This window comes from Hypomesus transpacificus, chromosome 5 (genome assembly GCF_021917145.1).
Source record: "Hypomesus transpacificus isolate Combined female chromosome 5, fHypTra1, whole genome shotgun sequence".
NCBI lineage: Eukaryota > Metazoa > Chordata > Actinopteri > Osmeriformes > Osmeridae > Hypomesus > Hypomesus transpacificus.
Window position 1 is genome coordinate 4,508,442 of NC_061064.1, and position 19,543 is coordinate 4,527,984.

At 51.3% G+C, this 19,543-nt stretch overlaps 1 protein-coding gene across 1 annotated transcript; it reads right to left on the reverse strand.

The window, feature by feature from the left end:
- Positions 1-1,911: 1,911 nt before the first annotated feature.
- nectin3b (nectin cell adhesion molecule 3b) lies at positions 1,912-18,997 on the reverse strand. Its single transcript, XM_047020422.1, has 6 exons — positions 18,847-18,997; positions 8,122-8,469; positions 6,823-7,122; positions 6,607-6,724; positions 6,357-6,508; positions 1,912-3,267 (listed from the first exon to the last, which is right to left on the reverse strand). The coding sequence occupies exons 1-6, from the start codon at positions 18,926-18,928 to the stop codon at positions 2,603-2,605; spliced, it is 1,665 nt and encodes a 554-aa protein (XP_046876378.1). The 5' UTR covers positions 18,929-18,997; the 3' UTR covers positions 1,912-2,602.
- Positions 18,998-19,543: the final 546 nt, after the last annotated feature.

Here is a 19,543-nt window from a genome sequence, read left to right on the forward strand (position 1 = left end):
GGAGAGCGAGGGCAATTTCTGTTCTGTCACTAAGCCAGTCGAGAGGACAACTGAACCACAAGAGAGGTGGGGGGGGGTAAAAAAACAGAGTAGAGCTCCTTGATCTCTGCTGACTCTTTAGAAAAGCAGGTGGGGAGAAGGTTGGAAGAGTTGAAATTATCCAATCAATTCCTTAGATGGAACGTCGGAAGGCAGAGAAGTGGTGGAGCAGAGAGGATGTGCAAGAGACCGTTCGGGCGTGTGTGTGTGCCGTGGGCTCGGAGCGTGTGTGTTTGGAGTGTGTGTGTGTGCGCGCACTGATTGAGGGGTGCTCAGTCTGTGCGGGGAGCGAGGGGAGCAACAGATGACGTCACCTGCGGAGGCACACAGACACTGATCAGTCTGAGGAGCTGTCTGCGAGCACGCGTTCTCTCAGTCTACCAGCTGCCAATCAGTCCAGGAAGAAAACTCACAGAAAAAAAGGTGCTTTATTGAAAACAAAAGTATCTCGAAAGATTTACAAAACAATGTTCGTCGTCATTGATACAGCATATGATTTTTTTTGTACTCTTTTTTTGTATTTTTTGAACGTTTATTTGTATTAATTTTTTGAACGTCTCGCTTTAAATCATTTGAACTTACAGTACCCCGTCTCTTCTTTATGTACAATACAAACGTGAACACACGGGAAGGTGCTTGCGAGGACATAAGTGAAAAGTCTCCTTCAGAGGCCTCGTGAGAGGGTGCGGCGCCCTGGCGCTCCCCTGTCCGAAGGCGGACTGGACACAGGCGCTCCGTGGGACCTGTGCGTGATCGCTAGTCTAGTCAAGCACAGCTTTCTCTGGGTGCTTTGCCACTCGCACGTCGCGAGCGTCGTCATGCGAGCAAAAATAATGCCGTCGTCAAACTTCATGCTGTAGAGAGAAGACAGAACAGAGGATATGGCACAAGAGACAGTCCCTCAGAAGCCAAATGGAGTAAACAGAAGAAGGAAGTCGGCAAACAAAGCCGCCTCCCGCAGCGGGGGACCGAAGAGGTCGCTTCTTCATCTGTGAAAAGGTTAACAGCAATAAATAATAGCATCTTATTACTTTCTAACTCCTGTTTCTCTGGGATAAGGCACCAGTCACATTACTGAACCCAGAAGAGTGACAGAAAGCTTTCAAAGCCAGGAAGATGGATTCCCATTCCTCCCTCTACTTAACATAACAGATGAACCCCACCAAACTGACAGCCCGCTTTCCCCCCTCACCGACTCCCACAGAATTCATGAGTCTCGCGTCTCGCGTCTCGCTGTGAGCAGTGCTGCCTGGTAATACAACAAAAAGCACTTCTAACTACAGTAAGTGTGTGTGGAGTGTCTGTACTTGTGGAGCTGGTTTCACAGTCGTCCTACCGTTTCAGGAAGGTCTAGCATTACATCCATTGAACTCTACTTAGGGCTGCACATCCCTGTACGATAAGGTGATACACAAAGTGATTCATATCAACAAATAATCAAGTGCTATTGATTCGTCAACACCGTTATCTGAGAGAGTGTAACCGCACCCACATACATTGCTGAGATCCTGCTGCAAAGACAGATTCTACTTTAATACCTGACAAGACTCAAGAGGTTGGCACTTACGCATGGGTACAAAAACAAAAAAAAAAGTACTAACTGACGTCAAAGTGTTCACTATCCACACAATCTGCTCACTGCCACGTGTGTGTGTGTGTGTGTGCCACGAGCCTGTACTTTGCTCTCTATCTCTGAGTACCAGGCCAGAGATACACTGAAATGAAATCTGGAATGAATATTGAAATCATTCAGAGAAACAAGTTCTCTCTCTCTCTCGTGGCCTCACCCTGCTTTTTCTCCTCCCTCCCTCCCTCCCTCCCTCCCTCCCTCCCTCCCTCCCTCCCTCCCTCCCTCCCTCCCTCCCTCCCTCCATCCCTGGGGATGATTCATCCCTCTCTCTGTTCTCCAATGGTGGTAAGAAGGCCCTCTCAGGAACTGAGACGCGTGGGTGACTTCATGGTGTACCAGCTCTCCCTTCTACTCTCACATTATACCCCCTTGATGCCATGATCAGACATACGCCTCAAATCCTCCCGACATGGGAACAGATGATCAACTCATGTAAAAAGGTCTTCAGTTGAACTTGAGCATTTTTTTCTTTCAAAAAGACCCACTGAAGTGGCACGGGGTTGCTTTGACCGAGCCAAGACCGTGATTTAGTTTACAAACGTCAATTGGCGTGGCGTTCGACCTCAAAAACCCCACCGGGCAGAGACAGTAGTGCATGAGAAATCAGGCTCCGAACACACATGAAAACAAACGCAACTTTTGCCCTCCAGTGCAGAATACAGGCATGCCCACACCACCGACCAGTGTGGCTAGGCAATCCACACAGTCCACGACGGGGCTCAAACGTCAAGAAAAAGATGCTCTCAGACTAAAGAGTCTTCTTGGGAAAGGAAGGACGAAAACGCTCAACGTGAGAGAGAGTGAGAGTAAGAGAGAGGGAGAGAAAGAGAGAGAGTTGTCCTTTCTTAAATAACGCACGAGACCCTCTGAGACGTTTCTCCCGTGGCGTCTCGTCTCCCTGGCGGAGGAGTCTGACGTGGGAGGGGTCATGGGTCACACGTACCACTCCCTACGAGAGATGACGGAGCCGTCCGTGTGAGACACGTAGTCCCCCTCCGGCCCGCTGTCGTAGCAGTCATCCGACAGGTAGGGGGAGCCGTTGGCCGCGGGGGCGGCGGGGGGGACGTATCTGGCGTGGCCAGGCTGCTGGGGGCTGGAGTAGCGCGGGTGCTCCTGGTGCTGGTGAGCTTCCCTCATGGCCCTGGTGTGGCCGTTGGCCTTCCCCCCCATCTCGTGGCAGTGGCTTTGGTCGTTCAGGTGACGGCGGTCGTGGTTCCGCTCGCGGTCCCCCCACTCCTCGCGGTCGCGGTCCTGGTGGTTGGAGCCGTAGTTGTTACCCGTCTTGGTGGGCTGCAGCTCGTGCTGTGCCGGGGCCTTCTGCATGTCCAAGGGCCCCAGGTACTGCTTTGTGTAATAGTTGCCGCGGAAGGTCTGCTGTTGCCGCAGGTAACAGACCCCGCCCAGCGACAGCAGCAGGAGGAGGAAGAGCGCCCCGCCCACCGCCCCGCCCACAATGCTGCCCAGGTTGCTGCTAGGCAGGGCTGCCAGGGTGGGGGAGGTGAAGAGAACCTGCCGCTTATCCCCCCCCGAGGAGGAGGAGGAGGCTGCAGGGAGGACGGGCGCAGGGGTTGTGGAGGGCATGGAGGTGGTGGGAGGATCTAATGGAGGGAGGAAGGAGAGGGGCCGGGGAGGAGGGGGAGGGGGGGAGGGAGGGAGAGGGGGGCGGGGGGAAAAGGAGAGGTTCAGGGCAGGAGGGAGGGATGGACAGACAGAAAAGTAGAGAATGTCAATGCCAACTACATTAGCATTTTACTACAAAAGGGACATGACAAAACAAACATCAGTTAAATCTAAATTAGATTGCAGCAGCCTCTGGTTTGTTCAGTTCATCAAAATAAAGTATCTGTTGTGGGAAGGTATTTTAAAAGGGTATGGAAGTCACATTAAGAGATGGGAAATTGTCATTTTAGATTATAAATGAGATTGTGGCGATTTCCTTAGTCTATAGCTCACTAGATAGGCTATAGAGAGTAATAGCAAACCAGTGACTGCTGGGAGGAGAAGGCTGTAGATAAAATCACAAAACTATGGAGAAGCAGGGGTGGAGGGGAACTGATGTCACTGTTCTAGAAGGGACCAGGGATGGGGAGGGAGGGTCAGTAGCTATGTCGTCCGGGACCTAAATGTCAGAGCAGAACCTGTTGCTATGTCCTTATTTGAAGTGATGCAGCTTTTCTAATGCCCACATAATGCCCAGGGCAGAGGTCTCTCATGACCTCAGCCCATTCTGTGCAGACCAACAGTTTCCAAACACAGGCTTATATGAGCTTTATGAAGAGCTTACTGTATGTACTGTACATCAGATCAAAACAGGGAGGCACAGATGTCCAAGTCAATGAGAATGTGAAGGTCTACAGGGGACTGATGGAGGAGGGGGGAGAGGGAGGGTTTTTAATAGGTTAGGATCTACCGGGAAGGACCGGAGAGATGGGAGGGATTTACAACAAAGCCAATCAGCAAGCTTGGAGCCCCCTTTTTAGACCCCGTCAATGGAGAGACGGTGACTTCCTGTTTGTGGATCCAGGACGTCCCCATGCGGCTGGCATGCGGACCATGACCAAGCATGGCCTCGTCTCAGCAGCTTGCCATCGCGTCATGGGAGTCGGGATCTGAGCCGCCCCGGCCAATCGGCTCTCCCTCCAGCCTGCTGCTCACACGTCTCACCACATATGCCCGGGCTAACCACCCGGCTCATGTTGGGATTAAACTGAGGCGGGGGAGGAGTTTTATCTCGAAATGTCTTCGTCCTGTGGGCTCACAGATGCTCTTGAGAGCGTTTTGGGCGTGCGGGAGGGAGGGAGGGGGGGGTGTTCAGCCCCTGTGGCAGGACAGATGGACAGAGGGATGTCTGCGCCAACACCAGATTCCCACATTCACATGGTTGACACCATGGCCCCCCAAGGACTCCAGTCAGGTGACGGTACAGTGTGTGAATGAACACGGCACCATGCGGAGACGGGGTACAGATGTGCGGGCGCACACACACACAAACACACGGCGAAACACACACCCGGGGGGGGGGGGGGGGGGGGGGGGGGGGGGGCGCACGAGGAACACACACCCGGGGGGCGCGCACATGGAACACACGCGCGCACGAAAACACGAGCTCCTCTCAAAGGGGAAAAGGAGAGGAGAAGAAAAAAGAAAAAAAAAGGTTCATAAATAATGAAGAGGAGTTGAGAAGAACCAGTGAATGTTTCATGAATCTGGGACAACCTCAGCATCATCATCCTCATCGTATTCTCTCAGTCAAGGCTTGCACGCGTTCACGGCATGACACGCAGACAGGAAGACAGGCACGGGGTGATGCAGTCAACGTGGTAGCGTGGCAGACAGGTAGACACAAGTAGACAGGCATGAGGAGAGGTGCGGTAGTCGACCTGGCAGTGAGAGACCCAGTCAGGGAGAAGGAGGTGACACCAAACCCCAGCGGGGGGCATGCTCATGTTCCACCGCCCACACACAGCATGCGGGTGGGAGGACGGAGGGACGGATGGGTGGAGGGAGGGGTGGAGGGTGCTGGGACGTAGGGTCCGAGGACGGGGGGACGAGCAGATGGGGCTGTCCAGGCAGGGAGCTGCTCTCCTGGTGAACATCTGGAGCCTTAATCCAGGCTAATCAGCCTGTAATTAAGACTCTTAAATCTGAGCACCGGAAATAATCGGGCAGTAATGCAGCGTGCCGTATCCCACGGTGACACACCCTGGGCTCACACACACTGGGGTCTGACATGATGAAATGCTGGATAGACTGTGCATTTGTGTGTGTGTGTGTTTGCTCTCCTCAGTGTGATTTATAGCACATGTAGCCTCATTGTCTTTCAAGCAAAGAAGTAAGAAAGAGTTAGGTTTTGGGTGTTACAGAACAGGGTATTAGAAGCCTTAGAAATAGAGCACACTGGGTGATCCTGCACACTGCCTGAAGCACAGAGAGCAGGAAAGGCTGTGTGTGTGAGACCCTGTGACGCTGTGTGTGAGACCCTGTGACGCTGTGTGTGAGACCCTGTGACGCTGTGTAAGAGGCCCTGTGAGGCTGTGTGTGAGAGGCCCTGTGAGGCTGTGTGTGTGAGGCTGAGTGTGTGAGACCCTGTGAGGGTGTGCGTGTGAGGACCTGTGACGCTGTGTGTGAGACCCTGTGACGCTGTGTGTGAGACCCTGTGACGCTGTGTGAGAGACCCTGTGACGCTGTGTGTGAGAGGCCCTGTGAGGCTGTGTGTGTGAGGCTGAGTGTGTGAGACCCTGTGAGGCTGTGTGTGTGAGGCCCTGAGAGGCTGTGTGTGTGAGGCCCTGAGAGGCTGTGTGTGTGAGGCCCTGAGAGGCTGTGTGTGTGAGGCCCTGTGAGGCTGTGTGTATGTGAGGCCCTGTGAGGCTGTGTGTGTGAGGCCCTGTGAGGCTGTGTGTGTGAGGCCCTGTGAGGCTGTGTGTGTGAGACCCTGTGAGGCTGTGTGTGTGAGGCTGAATGTGTGAGACCCTTTGAGGCTGTGTGTGTGAGGCCCTGAGAGGCTGTGTGTGTGAGGCCCTGTGAGGCTGTATGTGTGTGAGAGGCCCCTGTGAGGCTGTGTGTATGTGAGGCCCTGAGAGCCTGTGTGTGTGAGGCCCTGTGAGGCTGTGTGTATGTGAGGCCCTGAGAGGCTGTGTGTGTGAGGCCCTGTGAGGCTGTGCGAGGGGCGCCCGGCTCCTCCCCTCACCTTGTACGAGGATACGCAGGTCTCGGCTGCGGAGGCTGATGTCGTTGGCCACCTCGCACCTGTAGACGCCCGAGTCGTTCTTCTGCAGGGAGCGCAGGAACAGCAGGGTGTTGTTCACCACCTCTACGCCCTCGGGCATATCTCCGTCCAGCCTGAGGAACACACACACACACAGTTAAATAACAAGAAAAGAAACAGAACAGAAGTGTCTCATTTGTCTGTCATTTGGGTCCGTAGCACAAACACGCACCTGATCCACCTGAAGTGGTGGGCTGGAGGGTTGGAGTTGGCCTTGCAGGTCAGCTGGACGTTCTCCCGGCCCACGTACCAGTCCCCGTCGTAGCCCACCACAGAGATGTCGGGAGCATCTGCAGACAGAGCAGGAGAACGTCTGGTGAAACGCGACAGGGTGGACGTGACCCCGGCCCGCGCCGTGGGCCTCGGGCCCCCCGCTCCGCACACTCACACTGCACGTTGAGCTGGTAGGGGATCCTGAAGTCGGCCTGGAGGGCGGGGTGGCGCACCACGCAGGCGAGGGCCAGGCCCTGGACGTGGCGCGTGGGCTGCCACACGTAGCGCACCTGGGTGCTGGTGGTGCCGTTGGCCTCGTCCAGCAGCTGCGCCTCCGATTGGCCGAACAGGTTGGACTCCCAGGAGACCTGGGCGGGGGGGCGGGCCCGCTCGGCGATGCAGGTGGCCACCACCGTCTCGTTGCCGCCGTCGATCAGCGGCGAGGAGCCGGCCGACACGTACACCTTGGGCTCCACTGAGACACACACACACGCACACACACGCGCGTGCAAACACAAAGGTGGCAGTGTTAGTCAACTCAGCAGCCTTGATGGATCTGGGGCAGAGTTGATCCTGAGCTGGCTGAGGTACAGGCACCCAAAGCCCCCCCATCTTTCATTCATTACCCTCTTTTTCCCCTCCTTTCCACCCCTTTCTTTCCACTTATGCCACTCTCTCCATCTTCCACACCCCTCCCCTCCCTTCTCCCCTCTCCTCTCTTTTCCAGCTCTATAGTAGCAGCTCAGGAGCTTCAAGTAACCTTTCAAACACTACATCAATGTAACCCCCACCCTCACTCCTCAGGGACCCCTTAAAATAGAGGTCCGACTAAACTGTGTGACCCAAACACACTCACACCCCTGCTGCCCACACACACACACACACACACACTACCCTTACAGCTCACCGCATTCCTCCTGTTCTAATTATAGTAGGCTGGTTCCTCTACGAGCCTTCATCGCTGCTCCCATTCCCCATCCCCAGAACTCCCCGCCCCGCGTCTGACTGGAAACACTACATGATTGTGAAGTCACTTCTATGCTCTGTCCGTCGGCCCCTCTCTCCACCTCGTCCTCTTCAAACTTCCATCCTTCACCATCCTCCACCTCCCTCTCCCCTCCCTCCGGCCCAGTGACGTGGGCAGAGGCTTCCTGCTCACCAGCCACATGCATTATTAATTCATTTTACAAGGGGCTCTTTACAAAGATACAGCATTACATTCAGACTCTTACAAGCGCACAGCCACCCCCGCGTAAACACACAGTCGACACGCACACTCGCTCGCACGCGTGCACACAAACACAGTTAGGGGTGAAGCACGCTGTTGAAAGTTGTCACAACACTCTTTTTCCCCTCCTTCTCTCCCTCACTTTCTCTCATCCGCTCACTACCCCTCCTCCCCCCCCCCTCACCTTCTCTCCTCCGCTCACTACCCCCCCCCCCCCCCCCCCCCCCCAGTCCCGCCCTCTCTTACCCAGCACGCTGACGGTGGTTGAGGCCTGTGTGTTGCCCAGGGGGAAGGTGGCCACCTTGCAGGTGTAGACGCCAATGTCGGCGAAGCCCACGTCCTCCAGGATGATGGTGGCATCCAGGGAGGAGGGCGAGCGGAAGGACAGGCGGCGGGCGTAGTCGGGGGGGATGGAGATGCCGAACACGGGGTTGTACACGGCCACGGTGACGGAGCCGGAGGGGAGCCTGCGCTCCCAGGTGCTCTGGGTCAGGCTCAGGTTGCTGCCCACCTCCACCCGGCAGCCCAGGGTCACGTTCTTCCCCAGCACGGCGTTGACCTTGTGGGGCACCACCACCTGGCTGGTCCACACACCTGAGAAACACACACACACACACAGGAAGGCAGGGAGAGAGAGGGAGAGAATATCCGTCACAATAGGAATTTGTATCAACACAACGGATCTCCGTGTCCTGTACGACCCAGTGAGCTAACTGAGATGCTCGTTTGAAACACGGTTCGTTATTTGCACAGGAAACGTGTCCCTGCTGTCTCATGCTGTGCAAGAGGGGCCTGGTGTCTGTGAGTGCTGGGGACACCGAGAGCCGCGTGGCGTTCTCCGTGCGAGGACGATCATCGCCGCCTGTCCGTGAAACGTGTGCCACGCGCAAGTGGCTGCGCTCGCACGGCAGCCCGGGTCTGGAGACCGCTGATGTCAGCTTCACTAAGAGTTTCTGAAACCAAACACGAGCTTAGAGCCATAAACCCAAGCAGTCCCACGGCAACTGATCATTTGGTTTTTTCCATCAAATCATACCCCGCTGAGCGTGCGTGTTTTCTGAAGATGAGTGTAGCGTAGAGGGACTATTGTACAATAGCCTGTCCTATCCCTGACCTGAATCCAGGAATTAAAACCATCCCTTTGTGAAAGCACTTTGTCCAATCAGGACGAGCTTGAAAGCTTGGTCATCCCCTCCAGTCACTACCATGGCCTGGCTACACAGCATTAACATCAGCAGGACAGGGGGAAGGGGGGGGGCAGAGAGAGACAGAGGAGAGAGTCTGAGACAGAAAGAGAGAGAACGAGACAGAAATAATTAGAGAGAGAGAAGGGCGGAAGAGAAAGGAGAAATATGCTGACCCGATGAAGGGACCAGTGAGACAAGAAGAGAGAGCAGAGGAAGAGGAAGGAGTGGCTAATATGAAACACAGATGAGGGGAAACATATCACCCAGAATGTGGTGGGGAAAAAAAAGAATCTTGTGGAAGGAATGATAGGAGTCACAGATAAATAAACCCCAAAACATAATACTAGAGTCACCCCGCCAAACCCCTCGACTACATCACTAATTGCATCAAGCTGCAAGGGGGAAGACGTCATCGTAAATCAAAACCCGCCGCATTGCTTGGCAACTGTCCCCAAAAATTCTGTTGTTGTCTTGCCAACAACAACAAAGGCCAAATCCCCCACTCTGCCAATCAGAAAAGGCAGACGTTTACGGAGTATTACCTCCAACAAGGGCCCACCCATCAGTTATCAGGCCTCGACATTGTAACAGAGAGAGACACCCCATGTTTGACAGTGAGGGAGGTCCATTCTAATCCAAGTGTTAAACACTGGGGTCCGACCTACAGGGCTTTCACTGCAGACAGGTGATGTTTTAAAAGGCCAGACTGCATCCCGGACCATGCTTATTGTAGAGGTGTTAGGTTAGGAGGTCAGAGTCTGTGGAGGTTAGAGTCTGTGGAGGTCAGAGTCTGTGGAGGTTAGAGTCTGTGGAGGTCAGAGTCTGTGGAGGTCAGAGTCTGTGGAGGTCAGAGTCTGTGGAGGTCAGAGTCTGTGGAGGTTGGGGTATTTGAAAAGGTGGTCAGGGAAAGCCCTCCATCCTTGTACAGAAGGGGGTGGGGCCAGCATCTGGAAGCTCATAGGCTTACCGGAGTTAAAATGACAGGTCGTGATTTCCTTTCTATAATGCAGGGGTTTTAAATTGCAATAGATGGGTGGATATTAATAACTCCACCACTAGAGAAATGTTCAGTCTGAGCTTTCATCTCCTCTGCCTGTTCAGCTTGGCCTAAAAATAACAACAGCAGCAGGAGAGAAAAGAGAGTTGCCTTCAATTCAAAAATCGCCTTTCAGTTAGGGGGACAAGGAAGGGATGACACACTGTCTCCACTACCTCTCCCTTGATGCAAATGACAAACCAGAAGAACAAAACCGCTCTTTGGTGCCTACAGAGGTGGACCTAAACGTCCTTCTGTGCTGTATCAAAGGGGATTCTCCTTGAGGAGCATCTATAGGCATACACAAAGCTCAAAAGATGAGTAGCTTCTGTGATTCTGTCGGGGTGGTTGGCAAATGAGATGTGCGCACACACACACAGACACACGCACACAGAAACACACTCACACAATAGCATAGAGGAGTCTGGGTGTCCTGGCAGCAAGGACACAGCGTTCCCAGAGGAGGCTCCTCTGCCTGTTCCCCTCCGTCAGCGCTCCCTTCACACGCACAGCTCACGTGGAAGCAGGTGTGTGACGGCGAGCTGGGCCCATACGCCACGTGTGTGTGTGTGTGTGTGTGTGTGAGAGTGTGTGTGTGTGTGTGAGTGTGTGAGTGTGTGAGTGAGTGTGAGTGTGTGTGTGTGAGTGTGTGTGAGTGTGTGTTAGTGGGAAAAGAATCACCCCTCATCCTGACTAACAGGGCATTCTGTGGTCTGTCAGACACGGAAGAATCTGATGTTGGGTCCTACTACATAGGTACTTCAGTCCGTGCAGTCTACTGTGACATGCACAGGATCTGAGAAAGTCTGCTTAGGCACATCTGTGGAAACTATGCGAGCGTGCGGAAGGAACTGTCGGCTGTCGCGATGCACGTGGCGCGTGTGGCGTTTGAAGGAAGGCGACATGGTTGGAGAGCCACTTCAGCAAGCCGAGAGCTGTGTTCCAAACAGTGAAAACAGACTGGGACTTTACAACGACTGAATCTGTGCATGTCAAACATAAACACGCACGGCACGCACACACACACACACACACACACACAAACAGACAGTTTAGTCATTACAGTGCTTGGGGAGTGTGCACTGCACATGGGCTTGCTTTCACACACAACGCGAGGGCAAAGGTTATATCATTACGGCAGGGGCACTTGCACAGTAGCTGCTAGAGGAGCATCAAGTTTCACGGTAGCGGAGCCAAAGCCCCCTATCATTCATGTTTACACACACACACACACAGCTGCCCCTGGACCGAGGTCTGGGTAATGGAATGCACAGGGGACTTAAAATAACAAGCCCCCCCCCCCACACCCAGCCCCTAAAAACAAAAAACGGACAAATGTCCCGGCTCCGGACGGCCGATTCTCTGGGGGTGGGTCCCGGTGTCTGGGGTCTGGACGAGGGCCTGAGGAAGAAGGGCATCCTCCCCCCTCCCTTCCTCCGACAGTGATGGAGGCACCAGACCAGCTGAAGTCCTGCTCAGGCCTGAGGTTGTGGTGGCTCTTCTGTTGGTGGAGACGTAATGCCTTTATGAAATGTCGTCGTGACGCCATGGCAACGCCTTCGCTCGCGTCCGTCCGGGCCGGGCCTGTGGGCTGGGCGGCAGCCTGGGGAGAGGGACTCATAGATCCATCACCACAGTCAAACGCTGCGCGGAGGGGACACAGGTGTGGTTCGGCTCAGCTCTCACGAGGAGGAGGGAACTGGAGCAGAGTCAGGGGTCAACAGAAGCCCAGGCGCCTCAAACAGCCTACAGTCTGATACAGTGCTAATGCAGTCCAAATGGTCTTCCATGGTCAACAAGGGATGACAGAGTGTCGAGGAGCCCAGCACTACTTTTCCAAGCAGGGGTGCAGTAGTGGGCCCTATGGAGCTGGTGGGAGACACACCCTCGCGTGTGAACTGAGAAGCAGTGATGAATTCACACAGCCCCGCTCACAGCGAGAATGTCAGGACCGAGCCAAACTTGTCGGCCTAAAAACACACGGGCGGCCAGCTCGCATCACACACAGGACCCCGAAGACGGAAAGCTGTCTCGGATATCTGGGCCCGGTACGGAGGGAAAGCCCCTTTCCCGGACCAGTCCCACAGCGCTCCCACACACACAAACACAGAAAGTTATATCTGCTTAATCTAAGCGCAGGGATACTCCAGTAAGACACAGTGCTTGTTCAGTAAAGACAGCTGAAGGATGAGGGAAAACTGAGTCGGGGCTCATGAGGGAAGAGAGGAAGGAGAGGAAGAAAACAGAGCTGTTTTGATGACTCAATGCCAGGCAAAAAGGCTTCACTAATGAGGCAGGCCTTTTCTCAGTTATTCCTGCATCTCATTCATGCATCAGACATCAGTAGGTGGGTGCATAATGTTACAGCTTTGTGTGTGTGTGTGTGTTTATGCACTGGAGGGTTGGATGCCCCTTGTGGATAATTATGATTTCCCCCTTCTCTTCCGCTTCCACTTTTTCAGATCTGTACTTTCATCTAACACAATGTCTGTTCTCACAAACAGAAGCGAGACACACACACACACACATACCTATTTCTGACTAAATTCCTGTTTACAGTGTGTGCCAAGCAAAACTCAACATTTTTAATTAAAGAGTTGAGCTCCGGAGGACGGAGTGGATTCGCTTCAGACAAAAACAGTGTGTGGGGGGGGGGGGGGGAGTTTGAGTCAAGCAAGCAGGAAAGTAGACGACGGAAGTTGAGGTCACGACCCTCAGGTGCTGAGAGCGGCTGGTAGTTGATTGGTGTTGATGAATATCCTGTTCTGACAGGCTGTGTTTTAAGCATGTTAAAATATAGAGGCAGAAACACGCCTGTCGCCAGGACAACCACAGCTATTGCTATTGTGAAAATAAGAGAGAATGTTTGTTTGTATGGCAAGAAAAGTAGAAAAGTTAGAGAGAAAGAGAGAGTGAGGGAGAGAGATAGTGTGAAAGGAAGGAAGTAAAAGAGAGAGAGAGAATCAAAAGGCAGAGACAGAGGGAGACGGAGGGAGACAGAGGGAGACAGAGGGAGACCGAGGGAGACCGAGGGAGACAGAGGGAGACAGAGGGACAGAGGGACATAGAGAGAGAGAGAAGGACAGACAACAGGCATCACAAGTTGTATGAGGCTATGCGTAGCACTGAGGGATTCAGCACATCACCAGAAATGTGTGGGTCACCGGGAGGTTCTTCCTCCCACAACCCTCCCAGTCTCTTTGTCTCCACGCTGCAGACAGTTCTGCAACAAGCTTTGAGCCATCTGATCTTGACTAAGGGAATAACCAGAGGAAAATAACTTTGGCTCTCCCCATCTGAGCCTTGGACCCGTCTGCGGTCACAGTGTGATATACCACCCACCTCGTCACTAGATCATGCGCCAATGGTTTATTTAGGCCCTAAACAATACGGCTTGGGGAGCTTGAAATAAAAGGACGCCCGGCGCCAACAGATGAAGCTACAGCTTCCTCCTTCTTCTGTAACAAGCAATAAACAACCCTGATGTCTCACCCTCCTCGCCCACCAACAACACAGGCTTCACCTACGACAGAGCAGGCTTGCTATAGGCTTACACGGCAAAAGTCCATGTCAAACAGCCATCCCTAAGCCTGTGATATTGGCTGATGGGATTACCAGGTCTGGCTGGCTTCCCTCTGAGCCACCTCCAGGTAGAGGTTTAAACTACTCATGTCAGGACCGGCCCTCTGTGATGCAGTCCACACATCCTTGCAGCAGACCAGCACAGATAAACACACCCCTTAAACCTTTGGCCAGAACCTCAGGATCATGGAGCTCATTAAAGCCTTCCAGGGCCATGGGCAGACACAAAGACAGGCTGGGTGAGGGCTGACACCAAGCCTCAAATATACTACAGCTTTTCCCTGTCCCAGAGCTCATGACTGGAGGGGGACACCCACTGCCACAGACAGGATATGACATCACAGATCCCATCTATGGGCCATGAAGCGCACAGCAGCCGGCTGCGGAAGAAGTGTGCTTTTATGATTGTCATTCAAAAACTAAACAAATGTTACAACACAGTGTGGTGTATGCATTATTTAGGACCTGCCGATAGGGAACACCATGTTCACCCTCTCATCACGTACACGCATTCAGCCTCAGGTTCAAATACAAACACTCTTCTTACGTAGCCACATTTGTGTCATGTGTCATGAAAGTTCTCAAATCTGAGAGATTCGATTCTGAGAATCGAAAAAAGCCCAAAGAAAAAGATGCACAGGCTGTGCACAGCTTCACATTCACAGACTCTTTCAGAAAGAATGCAAGCTCATTCACTGATACAAAGAATGTGCCGGAGCCCACCCATCCCTTTGGACACATGAGGCAGTGAGTGTCCTACTTTCTCACATCACCCCTAATGTAGCTGCACCATGTATACGTGGGTGGGAGTTAGGCTGAACACAAGCTCTACAACAACCTCACTAGATGAGGTTATGTCATAACACTTTGGGGAAGGATGGATAGGGCAAGAACCTGCGCAGGGGGACTCAGTCCTCTGGTGAACAGTTCTCGTTCCCACACACTAGCTTCACACCTAGTGTAGACAAGAGAGTTTAGTATGTAACATTCAAGACTGCAGTAGAGTATGCACCCCCCACCCCCCTTTCCTCCCCACCGGCCCTGACACACACACTCCTAGCACACACATCAGCTCTACCTAAACACCTCAGAGGCATTTTAACCCCTATATCTGACAGTACGGAAATATAAATAATTCAGCACACAATTATACTTTAATGTGGGCCTATTGAAATGCGATTTAATGAAAAAAGGTCTATGAAATGGGCTGAAGGTTGTCTGAACATGGGGCCTTCTACAGTACACCCCCCACCCCCCATCCCAGGGGACGTTAACTGGGTGCTGGGCCCTGCCTCTTCCCCTTCATACCTCCACCATGGGTGGAGACCAGGGTGAAGAAGTCAGTGCCTTCACAGCTCTGCATCCGCCCCAACCACCAGTGATGAATAATAGATAAGAGTGCTGCTATCTGCCATCGGCACTGCAGGTCACACGGAAAGACGGGGGTTGAAGAAAATACATGCAGGTGGGGGTTAAAGGGAGATGGACAGAGGAGTTAGGAGGTGAGGTGAGCAGTTAGTTATGAAGAGGAAGGGGCAGGATTGAGCGATTTGTCACAAGATTGGTTTTCTGGTCAAATTACATGAAGAAAAAAGAAAAAACTATCTGGGTCCTGTATTTCCTCTGAGGTTAAGGATGTCATTTTCCAAGGCTGCTTTTCCCATTAAAAATAGGAAAGGTTGACATGGTCAACATGAAAAACTGTTTGGCCGACTGTATTCTCCCTCAAAAAAAAATCCAGACAGCCTGGCCATCCATACTTCCACTAAGACAAGACCAAACCTCAGACACAAAGTGCTAAAGAGCTGAAAATGATAGAAACCTCTCATTAGAATTCAACTGTGCGCTTCCACCACCACCCATAACACTTAATCCACACTTCAGCCTGAATAGACCATCACGATCACATGCCACAACAACAGCTTTTTTTACCCAAACATTCACTTCAGATTCTTCTAAAGAACCTTTTTCAAATTCAAACTCCCAGACTGTGGGAATGGAGGAGCGGGCCTACACTGTTCCAACACAGGCTGTCAAGCCTCAGTTAAACAGTTCCAGTTTGTCATTACACGACTGAGCTTCGCTAAAGCATTGCATTTTTGACTCAGAGCCTAATTATCAACAGCCCCTATCCACATAGCGAGGGGCGCTCTCCAACAAGCAGATAGGAGGCATTAAACTCATAAGCCACATGTTCCAGAATGTTCGAGAGATTTAAGAGCCATGATGACATGCTGTATGTGTGTACGCCTGTGCGTGTGCGTGTGTAAAACAGTGGTTGGGAGTCAGATGGATATTCCCGCGACTGTAGTCGTCTTATTGAGACCTCCAAAGGCAGACAGGGAGCATGCTAGAACTGCTCTGCTCTTCTCTTCAGGCCCCCTCTGTCCGTCCCCCTGGGTTGGGCCAGAAGCATCATCTCTGAGTGACAAATGAACAGAAGGAAGATGCTGAGGGGGGGAGAACCAGTAGCCTACGTGCTTGCTGAGTTTACATTTCATTCAATCTTTCCATGACATTGTGGTGGCACTGAGCATTGACCTGCAGGGTGTCCCAGAGAATACCAATGTGTCAGTCAGGTGTGTGTTCCTAGTGTGTGCCTACGTCAATGCACACTTAACAGACCGTTCCCAGGCCTCCTGCAACGCAGCATTGGGTGGTGAATATGTTCTCACTCAGCCAGAAGGTCAAACAACACAAAATCAAGGACATGCTTTACAAACCTACGCTTTCATATCTGCAGATTTCGCCAGTAAACTACCTGGATCTCACAATCTCATTCAATGTGTTTCACTGAGGGACCAATCTGGGACTCGTATATGCCATATGCCATAGTGTCGAGTGGTAGGGATATACTATAGGTCATGTGATTTGCTGTGCTGATTGATTGCAGATTGATTCCCAGGGCGCAAGTTAATTTTGGCAGAAGCCAGTGAGAACACCCAAACTGTTAACTGGAGAGATGCCAGTCTGGTAAGTGAAGGGATGTCAAACTAAAAAGGAGTGAATGCAGCCATCACGCAGCTACCGTCAGTTAGTTCCTTGATTAATGAGAGGATTGGATCCCATCCTCCCATCTTAAGACCAGTCACATCTAGATTTACCACAGCAGTTGGGACTTTGATAGATTTAACACAGGTAAAGAGCATTGGTGGAGTGTAATGAGTTTAACACAGCCGACAAGAATGAATCTCTCTCTCTCTCTCATTCTCTTCTCCGGGTCGACCGCGCTCCCATATTCTCTGGCTTTGATGTTGTGAAGCAGGAGGGGAGCTGCACCAGGAGACTGGGGGAGTGAGGCTTGTGGTGGGGAAGTGGGTGGGTAGAAGGGAGGTTTTAACTTCACATCAAAGTGAGGCTGAGTTTTGGATTGATACGGTCCCACCCCTTGTCACGACCACCCTGATCCCCAAGCCCAGCCTTTGGAACATTAACAGGCAACAACTGCAGCATATGGCCAGAGCAGACCTGTCCGTTACAGCCAGGTCACCAAGCAACAAATGGACACTGACAGCTCTGAGTGGAACACTCTTCCCTCAATGATACAACACATTACAACAATCACAAAGCCTGTCTCCTGCTTGAGTGCCTGTTTAGTAATGGCATGCACAAACGTCAAGAAAACACGATCCTTTAGTCAGTTTACTTAGCAGCTTCTGCACTACACTCACAACGGCACATGTGCGGTCTAATAAACAATCTGGATTTACCATTGAATAGGCCTACCATTACAATAAGTATCCTCTGCATTCCAGTATATACATGTATGTGTATAGAGATAGATAGATAGATAGATAGATAGATAGATAGATAGATAGATAGATAGAGATAGAGAGAGAGAGAGAGAGAGAGAGAGAGAGAGAGAGAGAGAGAGAGAGAGAGAGAGAGAGAGAGAGAGAGAGGGGTCAGTAAAAGGATTGAACTACTAATGTTTAAATTCCCAAGTCACATCAGTACATCACATCGATCCAAGGGATGCAGCAGGCCGTGCACAGAAGGGTCATGAGCAGTAGGACAACGCAGCTAACTACATCTACACAGAGAGAGAGAGAGAGAGAGAGAGAGAGAGAGAGAGAGAGAGAGAGAGAGAGAGAGACAAGGTGGGCAGGAGGCAACCGCACCAGAGTGAACAGAGACACAGAAGACACCAGTGACGGAGGAATGCCCAGGGTAATCCTCCCGCTATCCTGTGGTATTTCAACTGTTCCTTGTTGTCTTCCCCTCTCCCCCTGTTGCAATCAGTCAGGCACAACATGCCGGCCAGCTAATGGACATGCCTGAACCACCTTGGGGGAGGGAGAAGGGGGGACAGGACACCTCACCGAACCCAAGGTCACAATACACAGATGTGTTGGTGAATTGGCGTGTTTTTTTTTCACCTCTCCCCTCATAAGCCTGACAAACAAACACCTAATTGTTAAGTTTACCTTTGTGATTTCAAAGATGCGTTTTTTATAAAGCACACGTTTAAAAGGGAAAAAACACAGGTGAAGGTAAATGACATTCCTAGCTACACAGTCCTGTGCTCTCGTCATGACTGCAAATAGCTTTATCACAAGCGAGACAGCCAATGTCCATTAGTCATTTCCCTGAACAATTGGAAAGCAAATCTTACAAACGGATCTTATAAACAATTCTCTGGGTCCTTTTTCAGACCTCATTAGAATGTTTCCTTAAAAATAAGTAACTTAGTAACTACCCTTGGTCCAATAAAGTTTTGCGGTTCACTGAGCTTTGTAAATATGCATTGTGTGTACTTTTATAGCTGCTGGTGACCACAATACTGTTGTTGTGATAACTTGAAGAGCAACAATGTTCGTTTCCAAAAGAAGAGAATCCCTTGCTAATGGTTTCGCGAAAGGTTTCCATGGCAGCCGTGGATCACACCATCATCCGAAGCACCATTCCAGCACTGAAGCGAAGTGAACAACTTCTTAACAATAGTTACTTTTGACAAGCTCAGCCTTAAGATAACATACAACTTAATATTACTTAAAGAGTCTTTGAGTGAAAGATAAGCGATTTTTGTTTTGGGTAGCTAAAGGTTGCTAGACAGCTCGGTTAGTCGCACGAGACCCGATTCAACTGCTTCCAAGAGCAAATTCGAAACTTTGATTATTCCTACTGTACATAGATAACTACGTATGAATTGAACAAACAACTTACCTGTCATACAACATAGAAGGATAAAGAATAAGACAGTATGTCTTTGTTGGTGCGGGTAATTCCTGTGTTCAGGCAGCAACATTTTCAAAGTAGAGCGGTCTTCTATTGAACACGTTTGTCTAGTATCCGCCGAACTGCAACCCTCCTCAGCAACAACTCCAAACTGCGTTTGGACTGTACCACTGCAGCATTCAGAACAGTAAGAGGGGAGCTCACCCCTCTCAAGCCATTCAAACAAACGAACTGTCATCTATTACCACCCCCTGAAATATGGTCGAATATATAAATTACGTCATCTTTATTGCGCTCTTATCTGTAGAACATATATTCAAACGCCTGATTGGATTAATGGTCCACAGAGAAAAAATAAGTATCAAAGGCACAGTCCATTTGTTCTTAACATACTTCATACAATTCAGCTAATAAAACCACTAATATTAGTCATACAAACGACACACTTTAATGCGTTTCAACAGTTGATGGGTTATATTAAACATGATGCAAAGATAAGTCAATTTATTCGACCTGAGAAAAATGTGATTGCTATTGTTCGTCCTGTACACTTATGTGGGTCTGCTGTTTGCCCCTGCCAAAATGCCCCCCTCTAGCAGTTTACGTTTTGGTCACCGCAGACATGTCTTCTGAGTGTTAACTTAGACCCTGTATCAGCGGTACCCCTCCACCAGTAATCCCCACA